The sequence below is a fragment of the Chiloscyllium plagiosum genome, unplaced genomic scaffold (assembly GCF_037043375.1).
Source record: "Chiloscyllium plagiosum isolate Xiang-an unplaced genomic scaffold, Cpla_swu_hap1 HiC_scaffold_21, whole genome shotgun sequence".
Lineage (NCBI taxonomy): Eukaryota > Metazoa > Chordata > Chondrichthyes > Orectolobiformes > Hemiscylliidae > Chiloscyllium > Chiloscyllium plagiosum.
The window spans coordinates 19,513,647-19,530,714 of record NW_028270159.1 but is presented as its reverse complement, the minus strand read 5'-3'; the positions used below and the strand labels follow the sequence as shown (position 1 = coordinate 19,530,714).

Sequence of the window (17,068 nt, the reverse complement as noted above, 5' to 3'; positions counted from 1 at the left end):
GAGAGTTACAGCTAAGCCAAGCCCTTTCTTTTTTTGTATTTTAACTATAGCGTGTGAATAAATTGTGTTTTGCTTAACATCAAGTAGTTTGACCAATTGAATTTCATCTGGAACACAGCACTTCACATTTACCTTTAAAATAAGAAACAGTTAGGGTGTAGACTACTTTCTTAATTTATTTTGAAGGGGTCTGCTCTGGTCAAAACACATCCTCCAATTCTCCACATGTTCCTTTGCAGTAGCACCTGAGAATATGCAGGTTGTTCTTTTATAATGCATGCCTCGTCAACACAAATTCACTGTAACACGACTGATGAATTGGGGGAGCTGTTTCTAAAGTGCAAACTTTTAAAATCTGTGTTAGCTGTAACGCAATTAAATGCTTTTTCTAAAGTGCAATTTTTCTACAACACAGGGTTGCAGAAGAACACAATCATTGCGTTATAGAAGAACTGATTTTAGTGTTGGTCTTGCGAGAGGAAAGAACTGAATGAAATCATTAGGGAAATGGTGTTGCAGAAATAATTGAGATTGAACCCTGATATATCCCCAGGGCCTGATAATCCACATCCGAGGAAGTGCTACCAGAAATAGTGGCTGCACAGTGGTCATCTTTCAAGATTTCATAAACTCTGAAACAGTCCCTATGGATGCAACGGTGTTGATAATAGAATCACACTATTTAAAAAAGAGGGAGAGAGAAGACAGGGAATTATAGATCAATTAGCCTGATACTGGTATTGGAGAAAATGCTAGAATCCGTAATAAAAGATTTAAAAGCAGAGCACTTGGAAAGCAATGACAGGATCAGTCCGAGTAAACACATACAGTCAGTTTTGTTGTAACGTGTGTTTCTTCAACGTGAATTGGCTTTAGCGCGATTGAAGAATTTAGACCATTATTTGTAGAACGCTAAACTTTACTTACCTGTATTGGCCTGATGCAATTCTGGCCCCATTTGTTTAAATGGCTTGGCTACTACACCATTATCTTAAAACGCGAGATCGAATGAGAACATATTGTGTTATATCAGAACGTACTGTGTAAGAAAGGGAAATTAAATTCTTGACAAATAAACTGAAATTTTGAGAGGATAAGACAGAGGCAGTGGATATGATTATTTGGACTTTCAAAGGCTATACATAAGGTCCCACATGTGAGATTAGCATATAAAGGTAAAGCAAATGGATTTTGGAATAGTGTACTGGCATGAATAGAACTGGTTGGCAGAAGTCAAAGAATAGGCATAAATAGGTGTTTTTTTCCCATGAGTGGCAGGCAGTGACATATGGGTGCCATACGGATCAGAGCTTGAACATCAGCTTTTCACAAAATATATTAATGGTTTCGATAAGGGAAAGACATGGGTGTAAAACACAAAGATGCTTCAGTGCAACTTAAACAAGTTGAGTACTACCTTGTTCTCTGTTTTGTCCCTGCCTGCCCTGGTTGTTTGACTCGCTTCTGTTCTCAACTGTACCAGTGTTAGATTGATCTCTTTCCTCACTATCTCCCTGGGTCGCATGCCCCACCTTACTAGTTTAAATTCTCCCGAGCAGCTCTAGCAAATCTCCCTGCCAGTATATTATTCCCCTTCCAATTTAGGTGTAATCTGTCCTTCTTGTACAAGTTATGTCTACCCCAAAAGAGATTCCAATGATTAAAAATTTGAATCCTTCTCACATATACCAGCTCCTCCTCTCCTATTTCTGCCCTCACTACCTCATAACACCGGGAGTAATCCAGATATTACTACTCTCGAGGACCTCCTTTTTAAATTCCTGCCTAACTCTCTATATTCACTCTTCAGAATCATAACCTTTTCCCTTCCTATGTCATTGGTTCCAATGTGTACAATGACCTCCTGCTGGCCCCTCTCCCCCTTGAGAACATTCTGCACCCTCTCTGAGACATCTTTGATCCTGGCACCAGGGAAGCAACACACCATTCTGATATTTCGCTGCTGGCCGCAGAAATGTTTGTCTGTACCACAGACTAGAGAGGCCCCTAACACATTTGATTGCTTGGAATCAGATGTACCCCTCATTACATTACAGCCAGTCTCAATACCAGAAACCTGGCTGTTCATGCTACGTTCCCCTGAGAATCCACCACCCCCTATATTTTCCAAAACAGCACATTTGTTTGAAATGGGGATAGCCATAGAAGACTCCTGCACTACCTGCCTACCTCTCTTACCTTTCCTGAAGTTAACCCATCTATGTGACTGTATCAGAGACTCCCCCCCCACCCCCCTTCCTATAACTGCCATCTATCACATCCCATTGCTCTTGTAAATTCCTCATTGCCTCTAACTGCCTCTCCAACCGATCCATTCTATCTGATAGGATTCGCAACCACCGGCATTTATTGCAGATATAAATCTTCAGTAACCCGTAAACTCTTCCTAAACTCCCACATCCGACAAGAAGAGCATATCACTCTGCTAAAGGGCATTTTTGCTCCTTCCAAATCTACAGACCCAGAAAATACCACTGTCTTATTCCTCTACAAAACACTGCTCCAGGTTAAATTAATACTTATGGCTTATATTTAATCAAGAGACATAGCTCAATTAAACATGTAATCAAGAACCCACTCTACTCACTACTAGAGACTTATTGTAAGGTCACGCTTAAAATGCACTTCTGTTTTGTACTGTGACCACTCCCAAACAGGTTCCTCCAAGATCAGTTGTTTTTTTAATTTTCCTAGGCGCACTCTGATGTCAGCGATACATGAATTCGACAACAAAGGCAGCAACTGCGCAGGTACACTGCTGTGTCATTTAGCAGTGTGGGTTTCTTTCTCTCTCTCTCTCTCTCTCTCCTGCACTGACCTCACCATGTGCTTCCATTGTCTGTACTTCTCCCTTTTAAAAGTGCTGTAGTTTTTACTTTTTTTTCTCCAAAGTTACAAAAAAATGCCACCGCATATAAAACAGTAATTGCTGCTCATGGAATTTGAGAAAATCACCTCCCACACCTAAAATACCTCAAAAGGAGCAGCTGCTACAGCCAGAAGTTTTTCTCATCCTCCATCTTGGATTACCCAGAATCCAGTCGGTCTCTCCAATGTAGAGGAGACCACATCAGGAGCAACAGATGCAATAAACCAGGTTAGAAGAAGTGCAGGTGACTCTCTGCTGGATTTGGAATGATTGTTTGGGGCCTTAGACGGAGGTGAGAGAGGAGGTGTAGGGGTAAGTGTTGCACTTCTTGCAGTTGCAGGGAAAGCTGTCAGGTGTGGAGGAGAGGTTGATGGGGAGTGTGGAACTGACGAGGGAGTCACAGAGTGAATGATGCCTATGGAAAGCAGATAGCAGTAGGGAAGGAAATATCATTTTGATGGTGGGTCTGATTGCAGGTGGCGAAAATGGTGGAGGATGGTGTACTCGATTTGAAAATTGGTGAGGTGGTATGCAAGGACCAGGGAATTCTATCCTTATTGTTGTTGGGGGAGGAGAACTGAGGACAAAGGGGCAGGAAATGAAGGAGATGCAGTTGAGGGCATTATTAATCAAGAGAAAGGGGGAATTTCGATCCTGGAAGTAGGAAGATATCTGGGATATCCTGAAGTGGAATCCCTAATCTTGGCAACAGATGTGTCTGAAATTGGGAATATGGGATTGCATTTTTGCAGCAGGGTGGATGAGCAGAAGTGTAGTTGAGGAAGCAGTGGGAGTTAGTGAGTTTAAAATGGATATCAGTGCTAAGTCAGTTACAAGATGGACACAGAGGTCCAGGAATGGGAGGGAGATGTCAGAGATGGTGCAAAGTGTTGAAGTTGATGATGTGTTCGAGCTCCTTGTGGGAGACAGTGCCAATACAGTCATCAATATACTGAAGAGGTGATGGATGACGCCAGTGTAGCTGCGGAAGAGGGACTATTCCTCGTATCCTACGTACAGACCCATGCATGTGCCCATAGCCACCCCTCTGGTTTGTAGGAAATGGGAGGAGTCAAAGGAAAGATTGCTGAGGGTGAGGATCAGTTCCACCAAGCACATGAGTCTGTTGGTGGAGGGGGACTTTTGGGACTGTGGAGGAAGAAGAAACAGAGGACTTTTTGGCCCTCCTCATGGGAGGATACAAGTTTAGAAAGACTGAATGTCCATGGTGAAGTTGACGTGTTGGGGGCTGGGGAAATGAAAGTTTGGAGAAGGTGGAGGGTGACAGGTTTGGAAAGGGAGGATGCAATTAGACGTAGATTATCTTTGTGCACCTTATCTTTGTAAAAGTAAACATGCTGGCGCAATAGGCACTGAAGGTGGCAAATGGCATATTGGACTTCATAGACAGAGAGGATTCGATTAAGGAGTTGGACATCTTGCTGCAGTTGTACAGGGTCTTGGTGAGACAACACCTGAATTATTGCATGCAGCTTTAGTCTCTTCATCTACTGAAGAATGTCTGGCTATGGAGGGAGTGCAATTTATTCCAGGTTGATACTGGAATAACAGGACTGACATATGAAGAGAGACTGAACCAATTAGGACTATGTTCTCTGGAGTTTAGAAAGAGGGTCTCATAGAAATCTATAAAATTCTAAGAGGCAAATATATGAAAGATAATCCCATGACTGGGGAGTCCAGAACTAGGGGTTACGGTTTAAAAATACAGTGTAGATCATTTAGGCAAGAAACAAGCCTAAGGGTTTTTTTTAAAGCAGAGGGTGGCTCATGTGTGAAATGAACTTCTTGAGGAAGTGTTGAATATGGGTACAATTATAACATTTAAAAGACCATTTGAATAAGTACATGAATAGGAAAGGTTTAGAGGGAAATGGGCCAGGAGCAGACTGGTGGGACTAGTTTAGTTTGGGATTATGTTCAGCATGGACTGGTTAGACTGAAGGGTCTATTTCCATGCTGTATGACTTTAGAATTCTCTACCAGAGAAAGCAGTTGAGGCCAAAATATTGAAGTGTTTTCAAGAAGGACTTAGATGTTAGGGTTAACAGAATCAAAGAGATCAGGGAGAAAGTTGGAACATGATACAGAGTTGAATGATCTGCCACAATAATATTGAATGATGTAGCAGGCTCAAAGGACTGAAAGGTCTGCTCCTGCTCCATCTGATTTTTCCCAACGTGTAATAGATTAAGATCCTTAAGACTGTCACGATACCTTTCTGAAAAGTTTCTATTATTTCTTCCTTCATACTCCATCCATCATGTGGTTTCTGTAATGGGCCGTATACTATGCCACCACCACCCACACCCCAAGTAATTTCCTACCCTCACAATTTCTCATCTCTATCTAATTCACTTCTGATTTCCTGACCTGGGGGCATCTCTCTCTATTGTACTAATACCATTGTTAAAGTGGTGTCATAGCTCTGTTAACTCTGTCCCAATCTATGTCATCATGCAGACATGAAATTAAAATTTCTGAGATATAGTAGTTCCTGGTCTCAAAGGGAAATGTACAGAAGTAAATCCTTAGCATATAATTAACTACTCTGGGCGTGTCCCAGGAGAACATAATGTCTTGAATGGCAATACAAATTAAACCTAGTGGTGCACTTTCAGTTGTGTTAAAAAAAATAAAAAAGGGAATGCTGTATGATGGTTTGTTCAAGTTGCTGGAAAATGTATTGTGTTTAGTCATTTAATAAACACCTTAAAGTCCCAGAGCTTGTTTTGTCATCTGGTCAATTATCAACCAAAGTCTGAATTACATTTTCTTCAACAAAAGTAAGGACGGACAGAGATATTTTCATTCTAGGCCAAAACTTAGTCTGATAATTATGGCACCTATCATTAATAAATCTAATCAGGAATTCTGGAGAAATATCTTTGTCAAGATAGTGGTTAGAATACATAACTCACTCCATAAGCAGTCACTGATTCAAACAGCATGTTATGTAGGAGAAAGTGAGGTCTGCAGATGCTGGAGATCAGAGTCAAGAGCATGTTGCTGGAAAAGCACAGGAGGTCAGGCAGCATTCAAGCAGACGAATCAACGTTTCAGGCCGGAGCCCTTTATCAGGAATGGTTTTCCAACAACACACTCTCGAGCATGTTATGTATTCAGGGAATAACGAGGGGTGGGACGATACATATGTGAAGCATAATTACTGGCATCAACTTGAATGGCCTGTTTCAGTTCAGAACAATGCTTCTAATTTCATGCAAAATACTTCCAACAAAAAACAATCAAACGTTTGTGCCACAAATCTAGCATTTTTTGACACTACTCAAATTAGCCATTTTACAAAATTTAATCATGTTAATTTAGATAAGCTAAAATTCAAAATCAATGCCACTGGGGATGGCATTTTGCTTCTAAAATGATCCATTTGGCAAGTAAACAAAAGTAAGTGCACAGTGTATTTCCTGAACAAAAATTCAGAACTTCAAAATAAAGGATAAAAATTAAGCATTATTGGTTGCTTAAGAGGAGAAAGTGTGGTGCTGGGAAAGCAGGCCAGGCAGCATCCGAGGAGCAGGAGAATCGACGTTTTGGGCCCAAAACTTCGATTCTCCTGCTTAAAATAGGAGTCATAGTACTATCTAAAATGTACAACAAACAACATGTTAATTTAAACTATGCATTCATTAAAAATATTTACCATAATAAAGCATCGCAAAGTGTTGCTCAAGAAAGAAATCAAATAAAATCTGACACCATATAGAAGGGCTAACAGAGGAGAAGAACAAAAACTTGATTAAAGAAAACTTAAAAGAAGAAGAGGATTTTAAAAGAGGAAAGATAAGTAGAGAGGCAGAGATGTTTAGGACAGGGAAAGTCACAGCCAGTAACATAGCAATTAGGGGATATATAAACAGCTAAAATCAATGGAATGTGTATAGGATAGAGATTCATAATACCAGAGGAGGTTGCAAAGACAGAGGGTAAAGGCCATGAAAGGGTTTGCAAACAGGAGAACTTCTCAAATAAAAAAAAATGTTTTTTAACCAGGAGGCAGTGAAGGTTAGTGAATACAGGAGTGATTAATTACTTAGACTTGCTGAGAGTCGGGATTTGGAATGTCTGGATGCCAAATTTATACAGGATGGAAGCTGGGAGTTTGGCCAGAAATACACTGTGACCCTAGTGGAAGGAATGGACGGGTAATCAAACTCCACTATTCTACAAGCTGTCATCGTGCATAAATGAATAAATGAATTCTCAAATCGGTTAAATTGCCTCACTTTGACTGCTATCTAGGATAAAAGAAACTCACGCTGGGCTTTACCAATTTTATCCTTTAACAAGCAGCAAAACAGATTACTAACCATTGCTTTGCAAACTGAAACTATATCCCCTCAAATACGTACATATTAGTTCATAATTAGGACAGACAGCTCTGCAAAAATATCACAAGTAGAAAGCATAGACAAAAAAAGGAACAAATTCTGTAGATGAAGAGTCCAAGCCAAGAAGAGAATTAATTGACTTTCTCCACACAGTTGTTTGACCTTTGACAATTATATGAAAAGTTTTCAACTGCAGAGCAATAGCAGACCCTCAATTTAATAGCTGATCAGTTGAACTTAGGTGTTCACTCGAGTTAAGCGTTGTTTCCAGAGACAAATACTCTCTGTTCCACTCAGAATGAAGGAGAGAGAGATCTCTCTTTGCTTGCAGGCTTTCCAGAGATCTGGGCTCAACTACCCCTTCTAAGGTCTGAGATCCATGACAAATTGCAACTTTCAAATCCAAATACTCTGCTAATCAGCTTTTCAGTGGTCCTCCTTCATTCACAGTCATTACTCACTGTCAGATTCAGCTATTTAACAAGTAAGCAAGTGCAAGATGTGCAGCAAGTCGTGCAGCAAGTCTTAGAATAGGAAGTGATAATACGAAAGAGGTCAAACAGGTCTTGCATTTTGTCTGAGTATAGCAGCAAAACTCAGAACATTGAGAATTTATTCTCTTGCAACATCAATATATATATAATTTTCAAGAAGGATTACAGGAAGCATGATTTATCTCCTTGACCTGAGGACAAAAAAATCAGTGCAAGCCAACCCATGTTCTCACTAAGATCAACTAATTCAGCTGAGAATAACGATGGTGTCTGGAAACCCCTGACCTGCAGAATGCTCAGTTTACTATTTGAAGCACTCACCTCACTGGGGTAGCATACTCAAAACCAAGCCCCACTACTCCCAGAATCATCACAAATGTCAAGAAGTTCAAAATATACTAAGTCCCCAATCATCCTGTCAGATAGACAAAGGCCAATAGAAAATAAGGCCAGTTTTTTAGTAAAGATAAATAGAACCTATCTACAGTAAACAACCATGAAGTGTTGACACATAATTATACTTGTTAAACTGTAACCTCCTTTTATATATATATATATATATATATATATATATATATATACATACATACACACACACACAAGAAAAAGACATGAACTATAGGTGAAGAGGTAAAACTGAGAAAGTAATTCAATGGCCCCAGTCCACAGGATTCACTGAGATGATCCTTTTGCTTTCCAGGACTAATTGTTTTTCAAAGTGCTCTTCTCGAAGGAAGCACAGGTGATTAGAATACCAATTGCGAAGTCTCTTAGTTACTGTTTAAAACCACAGCTAACAGAGGTTGGTGATTGATAATAAACTGGCTTTCTTCACACTTTAGCTATTTTACTGGAGAGAAAAGACCACCTACCCTTTCAGAGGTGCAAAGACTTCTGCGAGTATCACTCATGCCACAAGACTTTCAGCTCCCCAGGAGCTGATCACATTGTTGTTAGACTGACAGTCTTGGTCAGATACAACATGTCAGGACTCCACAAAACAAACCAACTACTTGTTGCCAGCTGAATCTCATTTTATACACGTCCTACAGATGGATGTACATACATGCATACATATACACATTCTCCATGGCTGTTTTAACAAGCAGCAATGTACACATGATTTAAAATTACTTTGTAAATTATTTTTTAAAAGTACAGTATTCCTTTCCACAATCCTCTGCTTTTAAAAAAAATCCTTTTCCCATTTCAGTCCACATCAAAAGTATAGGAAAATAAGAGGGGTGGTCTTTTAAAAAAAATAGGAATATTAAAAAACACAGAAAATAAGAAGAGTAGGCCATTTAGCCCTATGCTCTGCCATTCAATATAATCACGACTGATCATCAAATTCAATACCCTGTCCCCACTTCCCTGTACCCTTTGATCACTATAGTCCCAAAAACTATATCTAAACGCTTCTTGAAAATAGTCAATGTTTTCATTTCAACCGTTTTCTGCGGCAGAGAATTTCGCAGGCAGATCACACTTTGGACGAAGAAGTTTCTCCTCGTCTCAGTCCTAAATGGCCTACCCTGTATCCTTAGATTCCCTAGTCATTAGGAATATCTTTTCTATATTCACCATGTCTATTCCTATTTGAATGTTATAGTTTTCTATGAGATCATCCCTCATTCTTCTAAACTCTAGTGAATATAATCCCAACCAATCCAGTCTCTCCCCCTACATCAGTCCTGCCATCCCAGGAATCTGTCTGGTAAACCTTTGTTGCACTCCTGCTGTCACCAAAACATCTGTCTTCATATAAGAGGGCCAAAAGACCAAAGCGAAGTTGATAGAAAGGGGGCTGCATGGTGGTTCAGTGATTAGCACTGCTGCCTCACAGCACCAGAGGCCCCAGTTCGATTGCAGCCTTGGGCAACTCTGTGTGGAGTTTGCACATTCTCCCTCTGTCTGTGTGGATTTCCTCTGGATGCTCCATTTTCCTCCCACAGTCCAAAGGTGCAGATTAGGTGAAGTACCTATGCTAAATTGCCCATAGTGTCCAGGGTTGTGTAAGTTAGGTGCATTAGTCAGGGGATACGTAAAGTAATAGGGTAAGGAAATTGGTCTGGGTGGGACACTCTTCAGAGGGTCAGTGTGGACTTGTTGGGCCAAATGGCCTGTTCCCACACTATAGGGATTATATTGTTACATTCACAATATCACATCATCTTTTTTTTTTAAATAAGTAATTTTCCACATACCTCTTCTTTGTCCAGCAATAGCAACTGGCCATCCGTGACAACACAAAATTTGGTGTTCCATATTGCATGTCCATGATGTGATTTTCCACATGATATCCTGTGTGTGAGTGGACCTCTCACATCTGAAACACAGAATGCAATTTTCATCTTTATGAAGGAACATTGACCTGACAAAAAAAGTAATTATTTATTATGAAGTCTATATTGGTTTTCACTTCAGTAAAAACTATAATAAGGTTTAGAAGAAATTTCAGAGTGTACAGTATCACCTCCATTAATTCACATCAGCTGTCTCTCACTATTTACTAGCTAAGCAGAGGTGAAAGGACAATGACCAGGTGTTATCACAAAGAACAAAAGGAAAACAAGGTAAATCAAATTTCAATGATAATTTGACTTTAAACAGAGAAACGCTACATTTCTACAGATTGAAAAATTAGGCTTTCTGATGATATTTGTGGGCAGTTAAAAATAAACAAGCTTAAAGGAGAATGCAGCATAGCAGTATTTCCATCAATAACTTATTTTCTTTTGTTAATTGAAGAGGTGTTGGAAGTCAAAGGAATTTTGATCATCATTACTGTGATGACATGAAGCCATGTTCCAAGCCTTGGCCTCAAAATCACTAAAACAGAAATTTAAAACAAGGAAGCGGGAAGAAGGTTGTTCAACAACCAACTGTACCCTCCCTTCATTGGGTTGGAACCTGTGTATAATTTCTTGAATGGTATGCTGCAGAGGTTATTTTGACATGAACAGTAAATGTGCATTGCAAATGTGAGTTAGAAATAAAACAAAGTGCCACAGAGAGCCACATCCTGTGTTAAAATAACCAAAATAAAAACACAGTTTCAACTTTCCATAGTGTACTTCCACAAAGTGCACATCAAGTGTATTTTTAGGGAAAAACATAAAAATGGTTAGGAGTCAAAATACAATAAACACAAAATGATGGAAATACAGACTTATTGTGTATTTTGAGCATTTTCTGTTTTTATTTAGGTTTCCATCATCTGTAGTATTTAGCTTTTGGACAGTTCAAAACCATTGTGTTTCAGTTATTCACTAGATCTTGGTGAGGGAACATGGATTGTTCTTCATTTTACACTATATAAATAATTTGCATTTATATAGCACTTTCATGACTTCAGGATGTCCCAATCTACAAGTATATCATTGACTGTAATGCAAAGTGCTATGTAAAAAAAAAAGCCAAATTTTAAACTACAAACTCTCAAACAGTAATATGATAACAATCGATTTTCCTTAATTCAAAAAATAAAATGAAAGTGATCTCAACAACCACCGCCTTCAGACAAGAATCCTATCAAGTGCAATTGTTGCCTCTCACCAGACCTCCCACAGACAGGTGAAGGATCAGACAAAGAATTTCCTCAACCACAGGATCAATTCTATGTAAATACTGCATCTTCCTTGTTTAACCTTCATATTTGTAATGACTTGACGCCAGTGGAACAAAGAATCCTCACTTCATGTTTATTGGGCTGCCTACATGTCTAACCTCGTTACAAAATATTTCACAAAAACAGGGATAGCTAACTAGTTCACTCAATACATGTGCAAAATTAATACCTAGACAGGTGATACAAGATTAAAACTCCCTTGGAACATATTCAGTAGCGCCAGAGACCTGGGTTCAATTCCCGACTCAGGCGACTGACTGTGTGGAGTTTGCACATTCTCCCAGTGTCTGCGTGGGTTTCCTCCAGGTGCTCCGGTTTCCTCCCACAGTCCAAAGATGTGCAGGTCAGGTGAATTGGCCATGCTAAATTGCCCGTAGTGTTAGGTAAAGGGGTAAATGTAGGGGAATGGGTGGGTTATGCTTCGGCGGGTCGGTGTGGACTTGTTGGGCCGAAGGGCCTGTTTCCACACTGTAAGTAATCTAATCTAATCTAAACTTATTTTTATAAAGTATTTTTGCAATAGTATCAGGCAATAAGTGTATTAGATTCCACAGCCTAGTATTCTTACATTGTTCTTTATAGTCAGTAGTATTATCACAAACTTGATATCATTTTCACAATAAAACTTCCAAATTTTATTGTGGGCTCCTATTCTAGTGAGATGCACAATCAACATTAAAGTAATTCTCAAGAAGGCAGAAGCTAGTTAGCTCAATTGGTAGTGCAGAGAGCACCAACATTGCAGGTCCAACATGCATACTGAGTGAGGTAGTTCCTGAGGTCTTGCCAGAGTGGTACTGTGGCACAGAAATCCTCAAATAATGAGGATGTTAAAGGAAGACAGAATTTGTGAGGAAGAACACTCTAAATTACTTCAAAATAAAAATTAAAGTTGGAAAGAAAATGCAAAATAGAATAAAATTGACAATAATTCTAGCATTAGTTAAAAATTGGTTTGTGTAACTTTTACAAGATGCTGCTGAAACCTACATATGTGCACCAACTGGCATTATTTATAGTAAAATTAATATCTTTGAATAGTACAGAATTATAATCACCTTTATTTTGCCTTCTTTATTCATGATATTGAGAGATTTGTGTTTCCACACTTAAAAACATTGTCATAGAGATGCACAGCAGGAAACAGACCCTTCGGTCCAACTCGCCCAAGGCAACCAGATATCTTAAATTAATCTAGTCCCATTTGCCAGCGCTTAGCTCATATCTTTCTAAACCCTTTCTACTAATATACCCATCCAAATGCCTTTTAAAATGGCATAATTGTAGCACTTCTGGAAATAAATTTACGCTATGCAGATACAAAGTTAATGACTGATGATTTTCTCTTGATTGTTACATTAAATTGCCTTGCAATACCTATAATTGAAATCCTTTGACATCAGCATTAGTTGGTACAAATATACAAAAAAAATTAAACCATTGTTATCATTATCATAAATTTTTAAACTGAGTCCTGATCTTTTGGAACATTTCCTACAGCATGTTCATATACAGTACAATCACATACAGTAGAGAATTAAAATAACTGGCATTGAACCCTCAAAACTCTTAGATGCTTACCACAATATGCCATTTGCCATGCCATTGATTCACAAAGACCTTGACAGTTCTCCAGTTTTACTAGCTGATGGTAATACTGGATGTCAGGTCGCAGAGGTGAAACCTGGATTGATGGATCACAAGTTTAATTTTTGAAGTTACCTACTACATGGCTAGCCACTGAACACAATCACATAAGGCAACCATTGTTCTTCAACAAAAAGCAATTTTACTCACCAAGGAAAAAAATCTAATAAGAAATATTTTAAAAATTCAAGATGATCTAAAATCAAAGTTTTCACCTTTATCCGAGCAATATCCTTTTCAATACTCAATCCCTGTGAAGGTTTGCTCCCACCTTATTTAAAATTTCTTACTTAGCCAACACTTTATAGTTTTGGCCTGAAGCATTCTTTCCAGCTCAGACGACCTGGATTCGTTTTCCATTCTGATGGCTGAAACCCGTCAGTTCAGACAGCTTGAAACTGAAAACATAAATCTTCACAGCTTGGAGATGTTAAAAACTAGATTAAATGTGTTCTTCTGCACTAAACTCATGACCCCTGGCCTGCTTTTCTGTAGGGCATGAAGTATTTACAAGGTTGTATTTTTTATCAATTAGCACCGCAGGTATCCTGCTGGACACTTCAAATCATGTGTCTTCTTAGAAATGGTGTTTTTTTCAAATAACTTCTGGCCTCTTTAAAAAATAACTCCCTTCACAGAAATGAAACTTCACATCTATTTCACTTCTATTTTAAAATCCAAATCCCAAAAGAAAATAGTATATTATTCATCTTTATCGCAACTGTTCATCAACATAGAGTATGCTGGCCTTAACCAGAACATTTGGCAAAACATTTAATTCACTTCACCATCCCAAAAGGAAGAGAGGAAAAGATTATGATCAAAGTTAAGTAGTCTGCTGACATTCATTGTCCCTGAATGACTGAAGGTATTAGAGAGTTGGCACAATTGCTACCATTAAACTATTCTTGCAATTAGCAAAGCAGATTAATTGGAGAAAAGACAATTCAGCCAGAAAATCTAACATGGAAGATTTAAGGAGCAATTCACAGTGAATTTTGGCTTTGTGGTAGAGTATTTTCATACACAAAGTTGGCCACCTGTACATTGAGGAGAGACTATCTTTAGTTTGATAAATAATTAAAGTCTCAAAGATAAGATGTAATTTTTTTCAGTCACTTCTGATAATAAAATATTCAAATGGTAATATCAAGTGCTTAAATTCATTTCACAGACCATAAAACCAGTACTCATTCTGACGAAACCTTTCTCAATAACCTAGAATCTAATGACAGACAGAATTCTAACTGTTAAATCCTTGGCAGCTGCAAAGACTAATCATCCTATCAATTACAATAATATGTCAAGTGTAAAACAAATCCTAGCTTGACCCCAATCAGCCATGTTAGCTGATTCGGGATCTTCCATTTCCTGTTACTCTGTAAAGATTGCGTTCAACACAAGACAACAACAGCTGACCATAATTGTCAATTTGTTCATTTATCAGAACAATCAAAAGTCATCAGCTATGCTTATTTTGTACAAAGGGAAGAATGGAATCATCTACTAATCCTGATCTTTAATTTAACACTATCCATTCCCTACATAAAGGGAGAAGGGCTATGGTGATGCAAATATTCATACTTAAATAGTGTTCTCAGAGCAGAGGCAAATCCATATCACATAATACGGAGGGAATGTTAATCAAAGTACCTCATTATATTTCGGGAATATAGCCACAGATTCAAAACCTGCAATTTACGATATCATATCCTAAATAAATAAAAACATTTTCATCATTTATAAAATGATTATCCACGTAATTACACACATTAGAACTGACAGTTGTCCAGGTGTCAATGAAACACTAAAATATTGTTAGTTGGATTTAAAAATAAATATTAATATGACAATGACTTCTTTTTCTGTAACAGCGCAATTGACTGCATGTTCAAATCACTGAAGTTTTATTAAATATAATCCCAGCTGATCAGACAAGCCTGATCCCAGAACGAAACATTGCTTGAAAAATGATATATAAAAAGTCTGAATTTTAAGTCACCCTTTTGCTATTGCTTTGCTTCAATGTCACAATGCAATCAGGACCAGACATCCCAATGACCAGTGCAGGATTCATATAATACTGCTTCCCTAAGATGACAGATCAAAACCACTGGATCAACACGACCAAGGTGGCATATTCTCCTGCTTGGAGAAACTGCTCTACCTTCCAAGTGGAAATCCAGATTCTCCTGAACTAACTTTTGAATCTTCTGTTCCAATGTCAAAAGGAAACAAAATTGCCATAACGTACTTACTCTGCCCATCAGGAATGCTGCAGAATAAATATTGTTTCTACAATCACTCTTCTACTTCTGAGTGCGAGCAGCAGCAGAGTGTAAAGGAACCCGCTAGGCTACAGCTAAGGTGAGACAGTTTGTTTTAAAATTACTTACCGGTAGCGGGCAGCGGTGTTTTTTTTCTCTCTTCACAGAAAGAGCGGGAGCAGCAGGGGGAAGTGACGAAGACTAGAGGGGCAGCCGGGAAAGAAAGCAGTGAGTATAAATACTCAACCTTCGACGCCAACGGTCATTCTGAGTGTGAGCAGCAGCAGAGTGTAAAGGAACCCGGAAGGCTACAGCTAAGGTGAGACAGTTTGTTTTAAAATTACTTACTGGTAGTGGGCAGCGGTGTTTTTTTTTTCTCTTCACAGAAAGAGTGGAAGCAGCAGGGGGAAGTAACGAAGACCAGAGGGGCAGCCGGGTAGGTTTTTTCCCTATAAAAGCGCGCAGGAGAAGAACCCGAGGCACTACAGAGGTGCCTCCCACCTCCTCTAACCTAATAATAAGACCCGTTGTGGTAAGTAGGTAAGTGCTGCATTTTGCTTGTTCTATTCTTTAGACCCAATTTTTGTTTTTTTAAAAAAAGGTTACTTTCAGAGGGATGGCAGTGAAGGGAGTGCAATGTTCCTCTTGTAACATGTTTGAGGTGAGGGATGCCATGGACGTCCCTGCTGATTACACTTGCAGGAAGTGCACCCATCTCCAGCTCCTCCAAGACCGTGTTAGGGAACTGGAGCTGGAGTTGGATGAACATAGGATCATTCGGGAGGCAGAGGGGGTCATAGATCGGAGCTTTAGGGAAGTAGTAACTCCAAAGATTGCAGACAGATGGGTGACAGTGAGGGGGACTGGGAGGAAGCAGCCAGTGCAGGGACCCCCTGCGGCCACTCCCCTCAAGAACAAGTATACCGTTTTGGATACTTGTGGGGGGGGGGGGGGTAAGTAATGGGGCTCAGGCCTCTGGCACGGAGCCTGTCCCCGTTGCTCAGAAGGGAAGGATGGAGAAGAGCAGAGCAATAGTAATTGGAGACTCGATAGTTCGGGGCACAAATAGGCGGTTTTGTGGGGGCAAGAGAGACTCACGTTTGGTATGTTGCCTCCCAGGTGCAAGGGTACGTGATGTCTCTGATCGTGTTTTCCGGGTCCTTAAGGGGGAGAGGGAGCAGCCCGAAGTCGTGGTCCACATTGGCACCAATGACATAGGTAGGAGGAGGGCTGAGGATGTTAGGCAGGCTTTCAGGGAGCTAGGTTGGAAGCTCAGAGTTAGAACGAACAGAGTTGTTGTCTCTGGTTTGTTACCCGTGCCACGTGATAGAGAGTCGAGGAATAGGGAGAGAAAACAGTTAAACAGGGATGGTGCAGGAGGGAGGGATTCCGGTATTTGGATAACTGGGGTTCTTTCTGGGGAAGGTGGGACCTCTATAAACAGGATGGTCTACACCTGAACCTGAGGGGCACCAGTATCCTTGGCGGGAGGTTTGCTAGTGCTCTGGCGGGGGGGGATTTAAACTAACTCTGCAGGGGCATGGGAAGCCAGACTGTAGCTTTAGGGTGCAGGACCTGGAGTGTAGGGAGGTTAGGAACATGGCATCAATTTCAAAGGACTTTGCCTGTAAACAGGAAAGTGGCTTGAAGTGTGTATACTTCAATGCAAGAAGTATACGAAATAAGGTACGTGAACTTGCAACATGGGTTGGTACCTGGGACTTCAATGTTGTGGCTATTACGGAGACATGGGTAGAACATGGACA

The 17,068-nt window shown here is 39.7% G+C and overlaps 1 protein-coding gene across 3 annotated transcripts in view; it reads right to left on the bottom strand.

Moving 5' to 3' along the window:
* Positions 1 to 17,068, bottom strand: part of LOC122564877 (disabled homolog 2-interacting protein-like) — a 699,362-nt gene that overhangs the window by 595,945 nt on the left and 86,349 nt on the right. For 2 of the 3 annotated variants that reach the window (XM_087998388.1, XM_043720268.2), the window contains exon 2: positions 9,965 to 10,086. In XM_087998388.1, coding sequence (XP_087854514.1) covers positions 9,965 to 10,086 — 122 coding nt within the window. Of the gene's footprint in view, positions 1 to 9,964; positions 10,087 to 12,969; positions 12,988 to 17,068 lie in introns of those variants that run through there. The other variant, XM_043720270.2, reaches the window with a different exon arrangement.